We start from the raw sequence: 13,711 nt of genomic DNA, 5'->3' as shown, positions 1-13,711 counted from the left end.
AATCTAAATTACAATTTTATATTATTAATATTCAAAAATCAATATATATATATATATATATATATATATATATATATATATATATATATATATATATATATATATATATATATATATATATATATTCTAAGCCCTAAATAACACACCTAAAATAGTCAGTTGTTGGACAACATTTTGACCCATCCCTATTCGTCTGAGGTTAAGCTCCAATTGGACACATGTTTCAGTTGCTTAAAGCGAATTGACATTTTGCTGCAAGGAAAATACCACTGGAAACAAATACAGTGTCAGCAGAGGCAACAGTGAGCGGGTCCCGCCGAAAGAACAAAGATGCCTGTATTGTGACATGGAACCTAGCCGTGCTGTTTGGCTGAGGAACATTAAAGACTTGATTGCTTCCTCTGTGCAGTAACCGAATGTCAGCTGTGCTTTGTCTCTTTGTTTGTCATCACTATCGGTGGAGTCTCACACCCTACACTGGGGGAAACAGCACAACGATCATCGTGATTCAGACTTCAGGCTTTCTCCACAAATAAACAATGTGAGATTATTGCAAACTTTGCCTAAAGTCAGCATTAAAGTAAGGGTATAGTGATTTGTTCCAGAATTTTTTATTTTTTTTTATGCTGGTTGAAAGGCTCCTCACATCCTGTTAGCAAACACTAATTTAAAGTGATAGTTCACCCAAAAATGTAAATTCTGTCATCATTTACTCAACCTCAAGTTGTTCCAAACCTGTATGAATTTCTTTGTTCTGTTGAACACAAAAGAAGATATTTTGAAGAATATGGTTAACCAAACAGATGATGGAAAATAAATACTATGGAAGTCAGTGGGGTTCATCAACTTTTTGTTAACCAAAACAACGAGTTTATGCTGCGTTCACATCATAACTAACTGTAATGTGGAAGAGATGGAAACCTGTGACGTTATACTCAGAGCGGTTAGTGAATCGTGACTCGAATTTGTGCGTTTCGATGGCGACACTATCAACGGCAAAATGAATTTGCAGCAGTCAGATGGTACAGGTCAGTGCTCTTTAAGTTGTTTTATGTTTATTAAATTGTAATGTTATGTGCTTTGAGACATGAGGTAACGCCATCCCTCATCTCGAGATGCTTTGCAAACTCTGCTGTACACGTTCATGTCTTTTGGACGAGGCGTGGCTTTCGAGAGCGCTCTAAAGGGAGGGTGGGATCTTATGCTTTCAAAGCTAGCTCACTATTGCTAGCCGCTCCGAAAATTGCCTACCCTACCTATAAACGGAAGTTGTGAATGTCTTCCCTATTGTGACGTAGGCCTACATTCAGGTGAAATGGCTTCTCGGACAAGAAAAACAAATGTAAGGCGGGACTTGATTTTGTCCGTAAGGAATTAATTGGATCGTTGTGGTTTGCTATTGCTGTGATCTCATGTGAGTGACAGGTTGTCTAGCCGTCATACTTAAAAACACATCATCAGAAAATAAAAGAGATGCCGCTGCAAGAGGGAGAAGTTATTTTGATTAATGATTACGAGGGCACATTCATTTTTCAAAAATAATGATGTGCATGGATACATTTCTATAATAAATACTGCAAAATTCTATTAAAAAAAATTGAATTGTCAATTTTGATTTCATGGTGACTTTAATGCTGGATGGTATTAACCATGAGATTTTTTTAATTGTGGTAATCAAATAGGGTATTAATAATCATTTAAATATGAAAGGGTAATACTAACCATTTTGAATTTTAACGTGGTTTACGTCAAACTGGTAACTGTTTCTTCCCTACTGCTGAGTCATAACCAGTTCCTGTTGTGATGAAGTCAAGCCGAGGTAATGCTTGCAGAGCGAGAGCGTAATGCTTCTCAAACCTAGTGAGCTGCCTTAGTGCTTACTGCCAACATCGTTTAACTGTTTTGGAACCTCAGATGTTTCAATGTTTGTCATTAACATGTTAAGTTAAGAGCAAGATATTCTAACAAATATAAATGTCCACCTTATTTTCACAAATGGTCATTTTGAACTTGAATGTGCATTTCTTCTGGTGTCAGTCGCTTCCAATTATTTTAGCTGTACAAATACGTTATGCTGTTTGACATTTTTCACGTTTTTGGGTTTAGGTTTATGCTATCATATTATTTGAAATTATTATTCTAATCACAATAATAATAGTTTTATAGTTTTCTACACTTTGTTATTCCTTTAGTTATTTACCTTTACCAGCTAATGAATTCAAAGTCTTGCACATTCACAGGAAATAGTGGATAAGTAGCACAAACAAAAATTGGGTAAAATAATAAAATAAAATAATATTATATAATAATATTTTTAATTAAATACTATTATATAACTAATTAAAAAAATATATATAATAATCAATACATTTCATTGTTTTGAATGACAATAAGCATTTATAAATCAACATTTCTCATTGCTTCAACTCCAACGCCATCTTGGAGTTATTTTTTTTAATCCACTTGTCGTAGTGTATTCTGCGCTTGCATTCTTCATAAAGGACTGCCTACATTTGATGCCGCCTTCTATTTTGGCTACAAGTTATCTTAGAAGACAACATGATTAATTTGGCTACTTGGAAGTACCTTCTTGTCTGAAGCTGTCTACAATGTCCTAAAATGCAGATTTTTGAAGCGTTTTCTTGACTCACCCAAGTGTGCGCAGGAGTTTTGAGGTGCAGTCTCTAGAGGGAACGTCTGTCCCATGCTCCAGCCCCCTATAAGGGCCTCTGTTTGCAGCTCCTGCCCAGGTGCAACCCAGTGAACAGCAGCAGCAATTCAGGACACCCAAAGTCTTTCCTTTTTTAGTTTCAAAGGACTTGTTTCCTGTCACCGAGTGTCGCTCTCATGTTTCTTTCCACTTTCCAACCCACAATATTTCCAAGCTCCTCTATTTTCTTTGAGTGGATCTCATGCCAACTACCTTTCTTTTCTTCCAGTGTCCTTCAGCCCTCCTTCTGCAACTCTCTCCACCCCCTCTCCCTCTCTCACTCCACTATCTCTCCCTCCACTTCATAAAGGAGCTAGCAAAGCAGATCAGCGTAGACGCCAACGGATGCCTATCATTCCTTAAAGCAGAGGTCAAAGTGCAAAGTGAGTGTGTGTGCGCTTGCGTATGAGTTCTAATGAAAAGCAAAGAAAAAAAAAAAGAGCAAGGGATTAAAGGGAAGTTCTGCCAATGGAGGGAGATAGTATCAGCTGGGCAGACATTTGACTTTGTGGTTATGGAGAATACAAAAGAAAGAGGAACTGACATCTGAATGATCATCAAAAATTACTTAAAAATGTACTTAATTAACAACACATCACGTTAGTCAATATTTTAAATGAAATGTGAAATTTCACTGACATCACAAAGAAAACCTTGGATAACCTTCATTGGCCACGTACACACTGGAAAGTATCAGTAGTGTGTGTGTGTGTACTGAACATGACTCCCTTCTGAAATTGCGATGATTGACACCATAGCAATGTTATGGCATCTAGTATGTTTGATATCTTGATTATGAAAACACATAAAATATGAAATTATGAATTGAAATATGAGACATATGTTTGATTATGAAATATTATGAAAATGCTGTCATCATTTACTCACCCTCATGTTGTTCCAAACCCGTTAAGAGAATACAAACCTCATCTGCTCTTGTGGAAGCTCAAACGTGCTGCGTAACACACGAGAATGAACCTCCGTTTACCATAACTGATGTGTGAGTTGATGAATGTTTATATGTGAATAAAAGTGTATCTTCATTTATATGAATAAGGAATATCTTCATTTGTGTTCCGAAGATGAACGAAAGTCTTACAGGTTTAGAACGACATGAGGGTGAGTGAATGATGAGGGTGAACAAACCCTTGTGAATATATTTTAAAATATATTAAATTTATATATATATAGTAATTTATTTCTGTGATTGCAAAGCTGGAATTCTTCAGTGTCACATGATCACATGATTGATTTTTATGAATTTTTATGAATAGAAAGTTCAAAAGAACAACACTTTTGTAACAACATAAACGTCTTTACTGAATTAAAATCTTACTGACCCCAAACCTTTTGAATGCTAGTGTAAATTTAGCTAGTGTAAAGTTACATAAACTACTTTTATAATACTTTTGTGTCCTTTGCGAAGCTTGAAACCTCCACTCCATTAATTTCAATTGCACGGAAAAGATTGTTTAACATTTCTACTTTTGTGTTCCACAGAGGAAAGAAAGTCAGACAGGTCTGGAATGGATAGTAAACAACTAAAATGTATTTTTGGGTGAATTGTCCCTTTAAGATGGATACTGGAGTCTTTCCCCTAAACAAACCCTCTCTTTAACTCGAACGTTAAATCTATTAGTATACACTCAGTGATCAGCGGATCTGGACTCCTGCCCTCTGCACGGAGCAGAGGGTAATACACTTCAGCAAATCTTCATCCACAGGAATTCCAAGAATGCAATTTTATCCAGCAGAGTACATTAGCAGAGAACGGGAATGTGGATGTGTGTAGCTGTGTAACTTGACTACAGCAGATCGCACTCCTAATCCCATTTTCTACAGCCAGACATTACTTCTCATTCCACAGTGTAAAACAAAACGATTCTGTCCCAAACCCCTGAATTGAATTGATGTATATATAAAAGATTATTTTAGATGAGAAACCTCAGTCATGGACCACATCCTCCCTGTGATCAAGAATGCTCCAGATCTTTGGTCACCATGCATGACCATGTGTGATGATCACGCAGCCTGAGGACATGTTCTTGTGTTCAAACACAGCCAGATGAATCGCAAAAGAATATAATGATTCACTAGATTTGACCTAATTTCCTTTCAAATCTTAGGAGGACGTTCATTTCAAGAGATCAGGTGTACATACTGGACCTTCATTAGTTCACAAATTAATACCAGCAATAAAACTCTGCATATGTATATTCAGGTGTCTTCATCCACAATTGAAGGAAAGTAATTCAGGCCACCCCGATGTTAAACTCTTTACATGACTGATGCTTTTGGACACAAGCATATAGGAAAACGTATCAGTATCTGTGCTCTCAACATTCATTAGAATTAACTTTGTTTAATAATTAATAAGGAATAATCTCGAGGATGAAAATTTTACAAACAACCTTCACTTTAATTGTCGACCAAATAAAAACAGCAACACACCAGCTAGTAGGGTTGTCAAACGTACCTGTAAAATCAGTACCAGTCTTTAAAAAAAAAAGGAAAAAAAAGGGCTTGACTGTACCAGCGTTTACCGTACAGAGTACCAGGTATATTTGTTACCCGCTGATAGACGCTGCTTTCAAACGCTCTCGTTGGTGTTTGTTTGAGCGCTCAAGCGTTGACCATTGTAGCAAATCACAATCAGTTGAGCGCGTGAAGGCAATGGCCTTTCAGCAAAGTTTCTGAATTGACAACTATTTAAATGCACGATTGATTTGGAAACTGCGATGACTTGATGAATAAAAAAAAAGAAAAAAAAAGGGACAACAGTTTTTTCTCTGGTACTGAAATTGATACTGAGAACCACACAATTTCACTGGTTTTGGTACAGACTACTGAAATTTTGGTAATGTGACAAGTGACAACCCTACCAGCTAGTTTATTGTTTATAGTTCAGCATGGTTACTGAAAGGGATGTTTCACACAAAAATGAAAATTGTAAATTTTGTCACTGACTCATCCTCTTGTTGTTTCAAAACTGTTTGACTGACTTTCTTTGTATAACACAATGCAACAAATGTTGTTTGGAGCCCAACTGGAAATGTAAATCCACAAAGAAATGCAAGCTGTTTATGAATGATATGAGGGTGAGAAAATGATAACAAAATTTTCATTTGTAGTTGAACTTATCCATTTTAAATATCTTGTTACAGTTTACTGTTGAAAAAAAACCTTAAACTACCTTTCAAAAAATTTGGGCTTAGTATGTTTGTTTTTTTAAATCAAAAGTGTAAAAAAAAAATTATACTATGTTCAGCATAATAGAATGACTTCTGAAGGATCATGTGACACTGAAGACCGGAGTAATGATGCTGAAAATTCAGCTTTGCCATCACAACAATAAAATACATTTTGAAATATAGAGATATAGAAAACAGTTCATTCAAACAGTTCAAATAAAATGCAGTCTTGGTGAGTATGAGAGAAATATTTCAAAAGCATTAAAAAAAATCTTACCGACTACCGTGTATAAAAGAAGTGCAACTTAAAGTGACGTGATTAGTTGACAGACCCAATGCATTGACTAGCAGAAAAATCGACTAGTTGATTTAAACTCCAGTTTATAGATGAGAACATGATGTAAAATAGGGCATTGAAACATCTTTCAAAATATTTGAACAAAAAAATGTAAAGTTGAGGCTTCGAGGAAGTAACCAAGAACCGAGAACAAACAATCCTTTCTGCTTGTGGTTCAGGAGCTATGAAATCTCCAAACCACATTCTGAACTGGGGGCAACAGATACAGAAAAAGCATGAGGGAAAAACTGCAATGATACAACAAAAAGCAAGCAAAGGAAGAGGCAAGCAAAAATAGCTTTGTGCAACATGGTTCCGACATGTTACATAAAATTTGTACATCCAAGTTGGATAGATCACAATCACAAAAGAACTCTGACCTATTCATCTCGCAACTCATCTGTTATCTTTGCAATTGTTCCAAGATCAGCCCCACAATAAGAACACTACACATGCATCTACACTGAAAAAATAAAAATGACTCAGAGGATTGAACTGAAGCCCTGCTTCTCTCTGTCCCAGTTAAAGCACCTACACTGGGCACATTTCCAAAGAGAGAGAACGAGAGAACAGAGAGAGATGAGAATCAGCTTGCTGGTTCTGCCTAGACCCAGAACCTGACATGACCTGGAAAACAAGCTCTACGAATCTGTTCAAGGTAGGAACTGCCTTCATGACCTTCCTTAGGGGGCGACACAGGGCTCTTTACCAGCGTTTTGTTTCGCAAGAATCCCATTTTAATCAAATACAGTTGTTCTTCATTAAACTGCTCTCAGACAAATAACAAATGTTTGACTACAATGGCTGCATCCTAGAGTATAAATTGTGTAGAAACTGTGTTTTTGGCAATAAACCACGCACCGAAACGAGTTAAATCAAGATCACACATTGGTTTCTGGACCTTAATCAACGGCATCTACAAATGGGACAGTTTCTTTTCAATTATTCAGCATCATTAGTATCAAGAAAGAAATACTCACCTCGATTTTCCATTACAGAATCTGAGACAAAACGATAAATGGATCCTGTAATTAAAGCAAAACAAACAGATAATTACATAAACAGGTCCATCTTCTACAGAGCCACTAACTTCTAATTATAGATAGTATGACATTAAAAAGATTTAATAAAGCAATAAGCCACAAGAGGCTGTGCATTACAGTCAATTTACCACTGGTAAGGGGTGTTCTTAAGCATAATAGAATCTTAAGCCTTTTCCCTTGGCAAAATCAGAATTCACTGTAGCAAATATATTTCAGACTGTTTCAAATATATTTCAGATTTATAAAACAAACAAAAAAACACCACAATATAAAAAACCGATAATAGAAATAAATAAAATGGGTCCATTAAAGGACACACATCTTTCTTGAAATCACCAAGTGGGAGCTTCAAAACAGAATTTACTCAGAACGAATGTGCAGACGTACAGTGATGAAGGTCATTGGTGGTCGTCCTTGGTGCCTCTGGTTGTCTATATCAAGGGTTCAGACCAGCAGACAGGGTGCATTCGCTCATCTCCAGGGGTTTCCTGTAATATAGATACATAATATGTATTACTCACTTGATCGGAGATCAGGTGAGACCAAACATCTCTTCAAATCCTCACTCGCTGTGATCACAGGTTCATCAGAGCGATCGGTAAAGTGTGCTATCCTCAAGTACTCTCATCGTTCTTGAAAGCTTCAATCCAAGACTGCTTCATATGCTACGAATGATGCTTGTTATTGTGTAGTCTTTGTCAAAAAAAAAAAAAAGAGATTCGGTGGTTCCTACTTCCTACACTGATTAGTCACAAGTCTCATACCATTAAGGTAAGACAAGAACTTCATCCAACATTTTTAAAAAAGCAGGTGTCACACCTCCAGGCTGCACAATTTTTGGGACAAAACTAATGGTTCGTTTAAAACGGCACAGACGAGCTTGAGAAAAGACCAGAAGGAATGACCGCAAATGGAAGACAGGCAATTATCTGAAAGGCGCTGATGGAAAGGATAGATAACAGGCAAATAAAATGAGCGAATGTCTAACAGATGGATACACAAAACAGACAGGGCAAATCAGACTGTAATGGACTGTCAGTAGAAGTGGAGGATGGATGAATGGAGGAGAGAGAGCTAGAGATAGAAATGCTAATGAATATCTCCAGGGGCATTGATCGATTAAACCGAATGCAGACGGACAGCAGTCTCACAGCACTTCGACTTCTGCTTCGTCATTTCTGCTTCTCCACGACATTTACCTGAGCCCGGCTAATGTTGTTTGTGTGATACGTCTTATTTAAAAACAAAAACAAGCTGACACAAAATACAGTCAGCGCCAATCGTATACCAGCTAAAATGAAACAGGTTGGGGAACCATACAGTGTATTTTTTATGTATAGAGAGTTTTATGTACAGAGAGGGAAGGGTCAACTGCATTTATACTGTATGATCGAAACTAGGAAAAACAGTAATATTCTAAAATATTATAACAATTTAAAACAACCGTTTTCTATTTGAACTTATTTTTCAAATGAAATTTATTCGTGATGGCAAAGCTGAATTTTCAGCATCATTACTCCAGGCTTCAGTGTCACATGATCCTTAAGAAATCATTCTATGCTGATTTGCTGCTCAAGAAACATTTATAATTAATTATCAACAATGTTGAAAACAATTGCGCTACTTAATATTTTTGTGGAAACCGTGATACATTTTTTTTTCATGATTCTTTGAAGAATCTTGAAGCAATTTATTTCACCCATGCTGAATAAAAGTATTAATTTCTTTCACAAATAAAATAAAAAATGACCCCGGTATATATATGTATTTGCTCCGAAAAAGGCTTGAAAGGATTTGTTTTTAAATGCGAATAAACAATACTGCAAAATTCTAAAATAAACTGGTAATGTTTTTCACATTGTTTTTCACAAAAAGAAAAACACAAAGAAAAATTTATTTTAATAGGGATGCACCAAAATTAAAACCTAAATCCATTATTATAATAATAGTAAACAGCAATATTTTTTACACACGTAAATTCATTAAACCAACCATGTTGCAGTTAAAATAATAAAGTTATTGGAGCTTACTGAGGCTCAATTATGGATGCTGGTACGTCTCTTATAAAACATGACAGTCAGCTGAAGTTTTACAGAATTTGAATACGTACATTAAGCAGGCAGGAAGAATGCAGTAAACATGAGACAGGCATTGCTAAAGTAAAGCAGCCTGCTTCAGCAATGATCATTATCCCCTGCAGCCTCACATTTTTGAGGTTTCAGGCACCAAAATAATCCTAAAACCATTTGGTTTGCGACTTCCTTGAGGGCTGTATGATCAAATCTAAAGCACAGATTAGACTCAGCAAGTAAAGGAAAAGTAAAAATAAAAAGAACATGCAAAAGAGAAGTCTTAAAGTGCCTGCTTTTGTTTTGGTCATTTCAGTTTTATAAAGTCATATACTTCCATATATGTGTACAATAGTGGTTAATTTTCTGTTCTGTTCTAAAAGGCTGTTCTTTTAGGATGAGGAAAAGAAGATATATTCCATTTGTCTCTTAGATAAAAGTGTATTGCTTTTATTGTTGTGAATGTGGACACACACACACTATAAAAAGCTTGTCTGCAGGGAGCCCACGCTGCCCCTTATGCAAATCTCATTGAGAACAACATGGTATACTGCTGTGACGATGCAGTGACCAGGCAGCTGGAATACTAATACTGTGCAACATGCTCTCCAATTCATTCCTGTGAAATAAATCAAGCAGCCTTTCACAATATCAAAATTGATCTTCATAAATCTAAAGCTGGGTTCACACTGTACAATTATGGCCACTTTTTGGTCGTCGAGACAAATTTTGAGAATCCTAAGAGATTCATCTGATTCTAGGCCAAAGTCTAAAGTCTTTGACGGCAGTTTGACATGTTCGCTGACAGCCGATAAATGATGACCATTGCGATCAAATTTTACCTCAGACGAAATTATGGCAGTGTCAGAAGTTTAGGCGCAGTCCTGCAGTGTGGCTTCTACAACAACAAACCACCACTTGCTCCACACACATCATCTTCGTTTTCAAGAGAAGCCATGATCAAAATTAACGTTAGTAATTGTTTTTGTTTGCTAGCCCCAACTTCTAGTATCCTGCATGTAAATGCAGCTTACAGTCACCGAATGTGTCACTGATTGATGATGTAAAACTCTGGATTAGGCTTCCTGCGCGTGTCTGTTTTTAACGCCGTCTTGACTGCCGTATAGTCTGACATTAATGACAACTGAGTTCCCACAGTGTGACATGGCTTACAGCAGGAATAATGTTTGTACGGTCTGACAAGCAACAGTCGTAAAGGACTACTACAACTCATACAGTCAGTGTGCACCCGGCTTAAAGGTAGGGTATCCATTTTTCGCAGAGGCTAGCAATAGTGAGCTAGCTTTGAAAGCATAAGATCCCACCCTCCCTTTAGAGTGTTCTCGAAAGCCACGCCTCCTTCAAAACACATGAACGTGCACAGCAGCCATGAGAAAAGCGTCACGAGAGACTGTGTTAACCTACCTGTCTCAAAGAACATAACTTTACAATAATAATGAACAAACAACTTAAAAAGCACTGACTTTTAACCTGACTCTTTATGACTTTTTTGATGACAACCTGACTTTTTTTCATTTTGGCGTTGATAGTATTGCCATTGAAACGCATACATTTGAGTCACGAATTGCTCCGAGTATAACGTAATGGGTTTCAATCTCTTTCAAATTGCAGTGGTTATGTTGTGAATGCAGGATAAGATAGTTGTTTTGGTTCAGGAGGAACTGTAAAAGGTGGCTGCTGTTTGTTTTTGGCGCTCGGTGACTGTTATTTTACATTTAGGCTTAATTATTCATTTCTGTACCTGAATACTATAGACTTTGTAACTTTGTTATTTAGTATTTATTTTTTATTTGTACTTATTTTATTACTGACTGTTCAATTGTTTTAAATAATGTGTGAACTTTATCAGTTAGGCTGAAAAGCAAAGTAACCCTACATTTTATTTTATATATATTATATACACTTTTTTTTTTTTTGGAAAAATGATCTGATCTGTGGCTCAAAAAACGTAAATGATCCGAACCGTGAATTTTGTGATCCGTTCCACCACTATTTGTGATTGCTATCAGGATGTGAAGAGACTTTTAACCAGAATAACAAAAAAGTCTTTAAGTTACATACCTTTGCTTTCATTTATGATTTTGAAACATGTCACCTTACATTCTTGTTTAGGGCCAGGTGGTTAGCATGTTGTGACTGCGGTATCAAAACTACAGGGTAATATCGACCAAAGCTATGCATACATCAAATCAATCCTCCCATGATATTGTAGTCTAGTAGCCACTGCAACAAACTAGCTATGGTCTTTTAGGTTTCAAGCCTAGGTATCTACAATTCTACATTAACTGTGTCTAGTCAACAGTTTGAATTCTCAAAACCATAACAAGACATTCTCCTCAAGCCATGTTATACAACTTTTATACCATACACTTACACACACATATACATACATATACATATATATACACTTTTGTGTAAATAAATGAATAATAACACTAAAGTGTTTTAACTACATTTAGGCATTACAACATATTACATTATAGATTTCAGACAACAGTTTAATTAAAAGATTACCTTTAAGTGAGTGTTAGATAACAGTAAAGTTGATCCAAGAGTAAAATAGGGAAATGAACATTCACAATTAAATATTCAATATCAAGATATACATCCATTAACTGATAATGTAAAAAAAAAACTGGATTAAAAATTACCTTTCAAAATAACTGATAAATGGATGCCACTCACTGAATTAAACATTCAATTTTAATGAGGCATGTAGCATAATACTCTCATTGCACATTGTCTGCTATTTCACACACTACTCGCATTCAATTTGAAAAAATACTGCTGCTGTGGCTTCATGCTGATGGGGAATGGCTTAGGAATATGTGCTGGAAGGGCAAAAGAGCCAAGAGAATGAATTGGAGACACTTCAGTGCCTTAATGGGGAGCAGATGTGTGTGTGTGTCTCAGATAAATCCGTTCTCACACCCCTGGACCAGATACTGTAAACTGGAACAATGTGCAGGGTACTTCCTTAAAAGGTGTATGCATGCAAAATTCACGTGTGTAGTGTTTGCTAGATGAATGTGAATATGACCTGAATGTATAAAAGCCACTATAATAATAATACGGAATAGAGAGTGTGCATGTTGTCATATTCCCAGATGCAAAGAGAGTGTCACCTCACAAACCTGACACTAGGTGATACCTAACACATGCTAATCCCTGACACACACACACACACACACACACACACACACACACACACACACACACACACACACACACACACATCCTCGCAGCTTCCCTCGGGACATGAAGTGTGAAAAAAATGATGTAACTGGCCTATTTCTTCTTTGGGTGCTTAACTCCTTAGCCTGTGTCGTGCACCATTTAAGATGTGTGATCAGGGAAGTAAAATCCTTCATACTGTAAATGAAACATGGCAAAATAAGTGTGGTACCAAACTGATTTGGTGTTGCCCCATAAATGATATAAAAGGAAAAAAGCTAAATAAAATTAGATTTAGATGGAAATATTTTGGAAGAATGACTTTGCAAGGTCATTTCACTTAGTTTTGCACGTCACTAACGGTGAGTGTTTCTTACCATCAAATTCAATCGCAGAGCAGGAAAAATCTGGAGGAGAAATATAACAGATGTTCACTCTATTATTCAATCTACTCGTCTCTGCTATCTCGCTCTCCTTCAGAACCCCTATGTGTGAACACCAAGGCCATTCCATGCTCTGAACAAAAATATTATTAAGCCAGAAACAAAACATCCAAACAAACTCTTCATTTGGTTTCCAAGTAGGGCAGTGCAAAACTACATATACATAGACTAGTCAGTGGTTTGCCTGGTTGACTAGACCTGGGGCTTTCAAACTGGGGTCTGGCCAGAAAGAAAAATAATTTTTTTTAAATATATATATATATATTTTTAAATAGAAGACAATTTAAATTAAAATTAATAAAAATTATAAAATACATATAAAAACTTCTAAAACGGATCATATTTCCCGAGATTATTCACAAATTATATTATTCTATTGACAGATGAGATGAAAAAATAAATGATAGTGTAAACTTAAAGTGTACCATTATATTATTTTAAAGGTGCCTAACTTTGTTTTGGAGGTCTCCTACTACAACAGGTTTACAAGCATCAAAGGTCAAAAAACACTTCAATTTTCTCATAATATGCATTGCACAACACCACATTTTTCAAAGATTCTCAAAGTATCAGCATTTTAATTTAACGCCATGTCAGCCTCTGTGGCTATCTTCATGGCAAAAACTGAATTACAAAAAGAGACGTTACCATACCTGAACCTTAGCTCCAGAGGCTTCCTAAAGCTCAGAGATCGTACACATTGTAACGACAGTAACGATGGCG

At 36.2% G+C, this 13,711-nt stretch overlaps 1 protein-coding gene across 5 annotated transcripts in view; it reads right to left on the bottom strand.

Moving 5' to 3' along the window:
• Window positions 1-13,711, bottom strand: part of phactr4b (phosphatase and actin regulator 4b) — a 45,575-nt gene that overhangs the window by 26,146 nt on the left and 5,718 nt on the right. For 3 of the 5 annotated variants that reach the window (XM_082149870.1, XM_082149871.1, XM_082149872.1), the window contains exons 2-3: window positions 7,669-7,769; window positions 7,219-7,263 (exon numbers count right to left, since the gene is read on the bottom strand). In XM_082149870.1, coding sequence (XP_082005996.1) covers window positions 7,219-7,231 — 13 coding nt within the window. In that variant the 5' untranslated portion in view covers window positions 7,232-7,263; window positions 7,669-7,769. Of the gene's footprint in view, window positions 1-2,651; window positions 3,366-7,218; window positions 7,264-7,668; window positions 7,770-13,711 lie in introns of those variants that run through there. The other 2 variants (XM_082149868.1, XM_082149873.1) reach the window with 2 other exon arrangements.

Source organism: Leuciscus leuciscus, assembly GCF_965113295.1.
Source record: "Leuciscus leuciscus genome assembly, chromosome: 20".
Classification (NCBI taxonomy): Eukaryota; Metazoa; Chordata; class Actinopteri; order Cypriniformes; family Leuciscidae; genus Leuciscus; species Leuciscus leuciscus.
The sequence above is the reverse complement of the archived record's forward strand: the minus strand, read 5'-3'. Positions and strand labels throughout refer to the sequence as shown.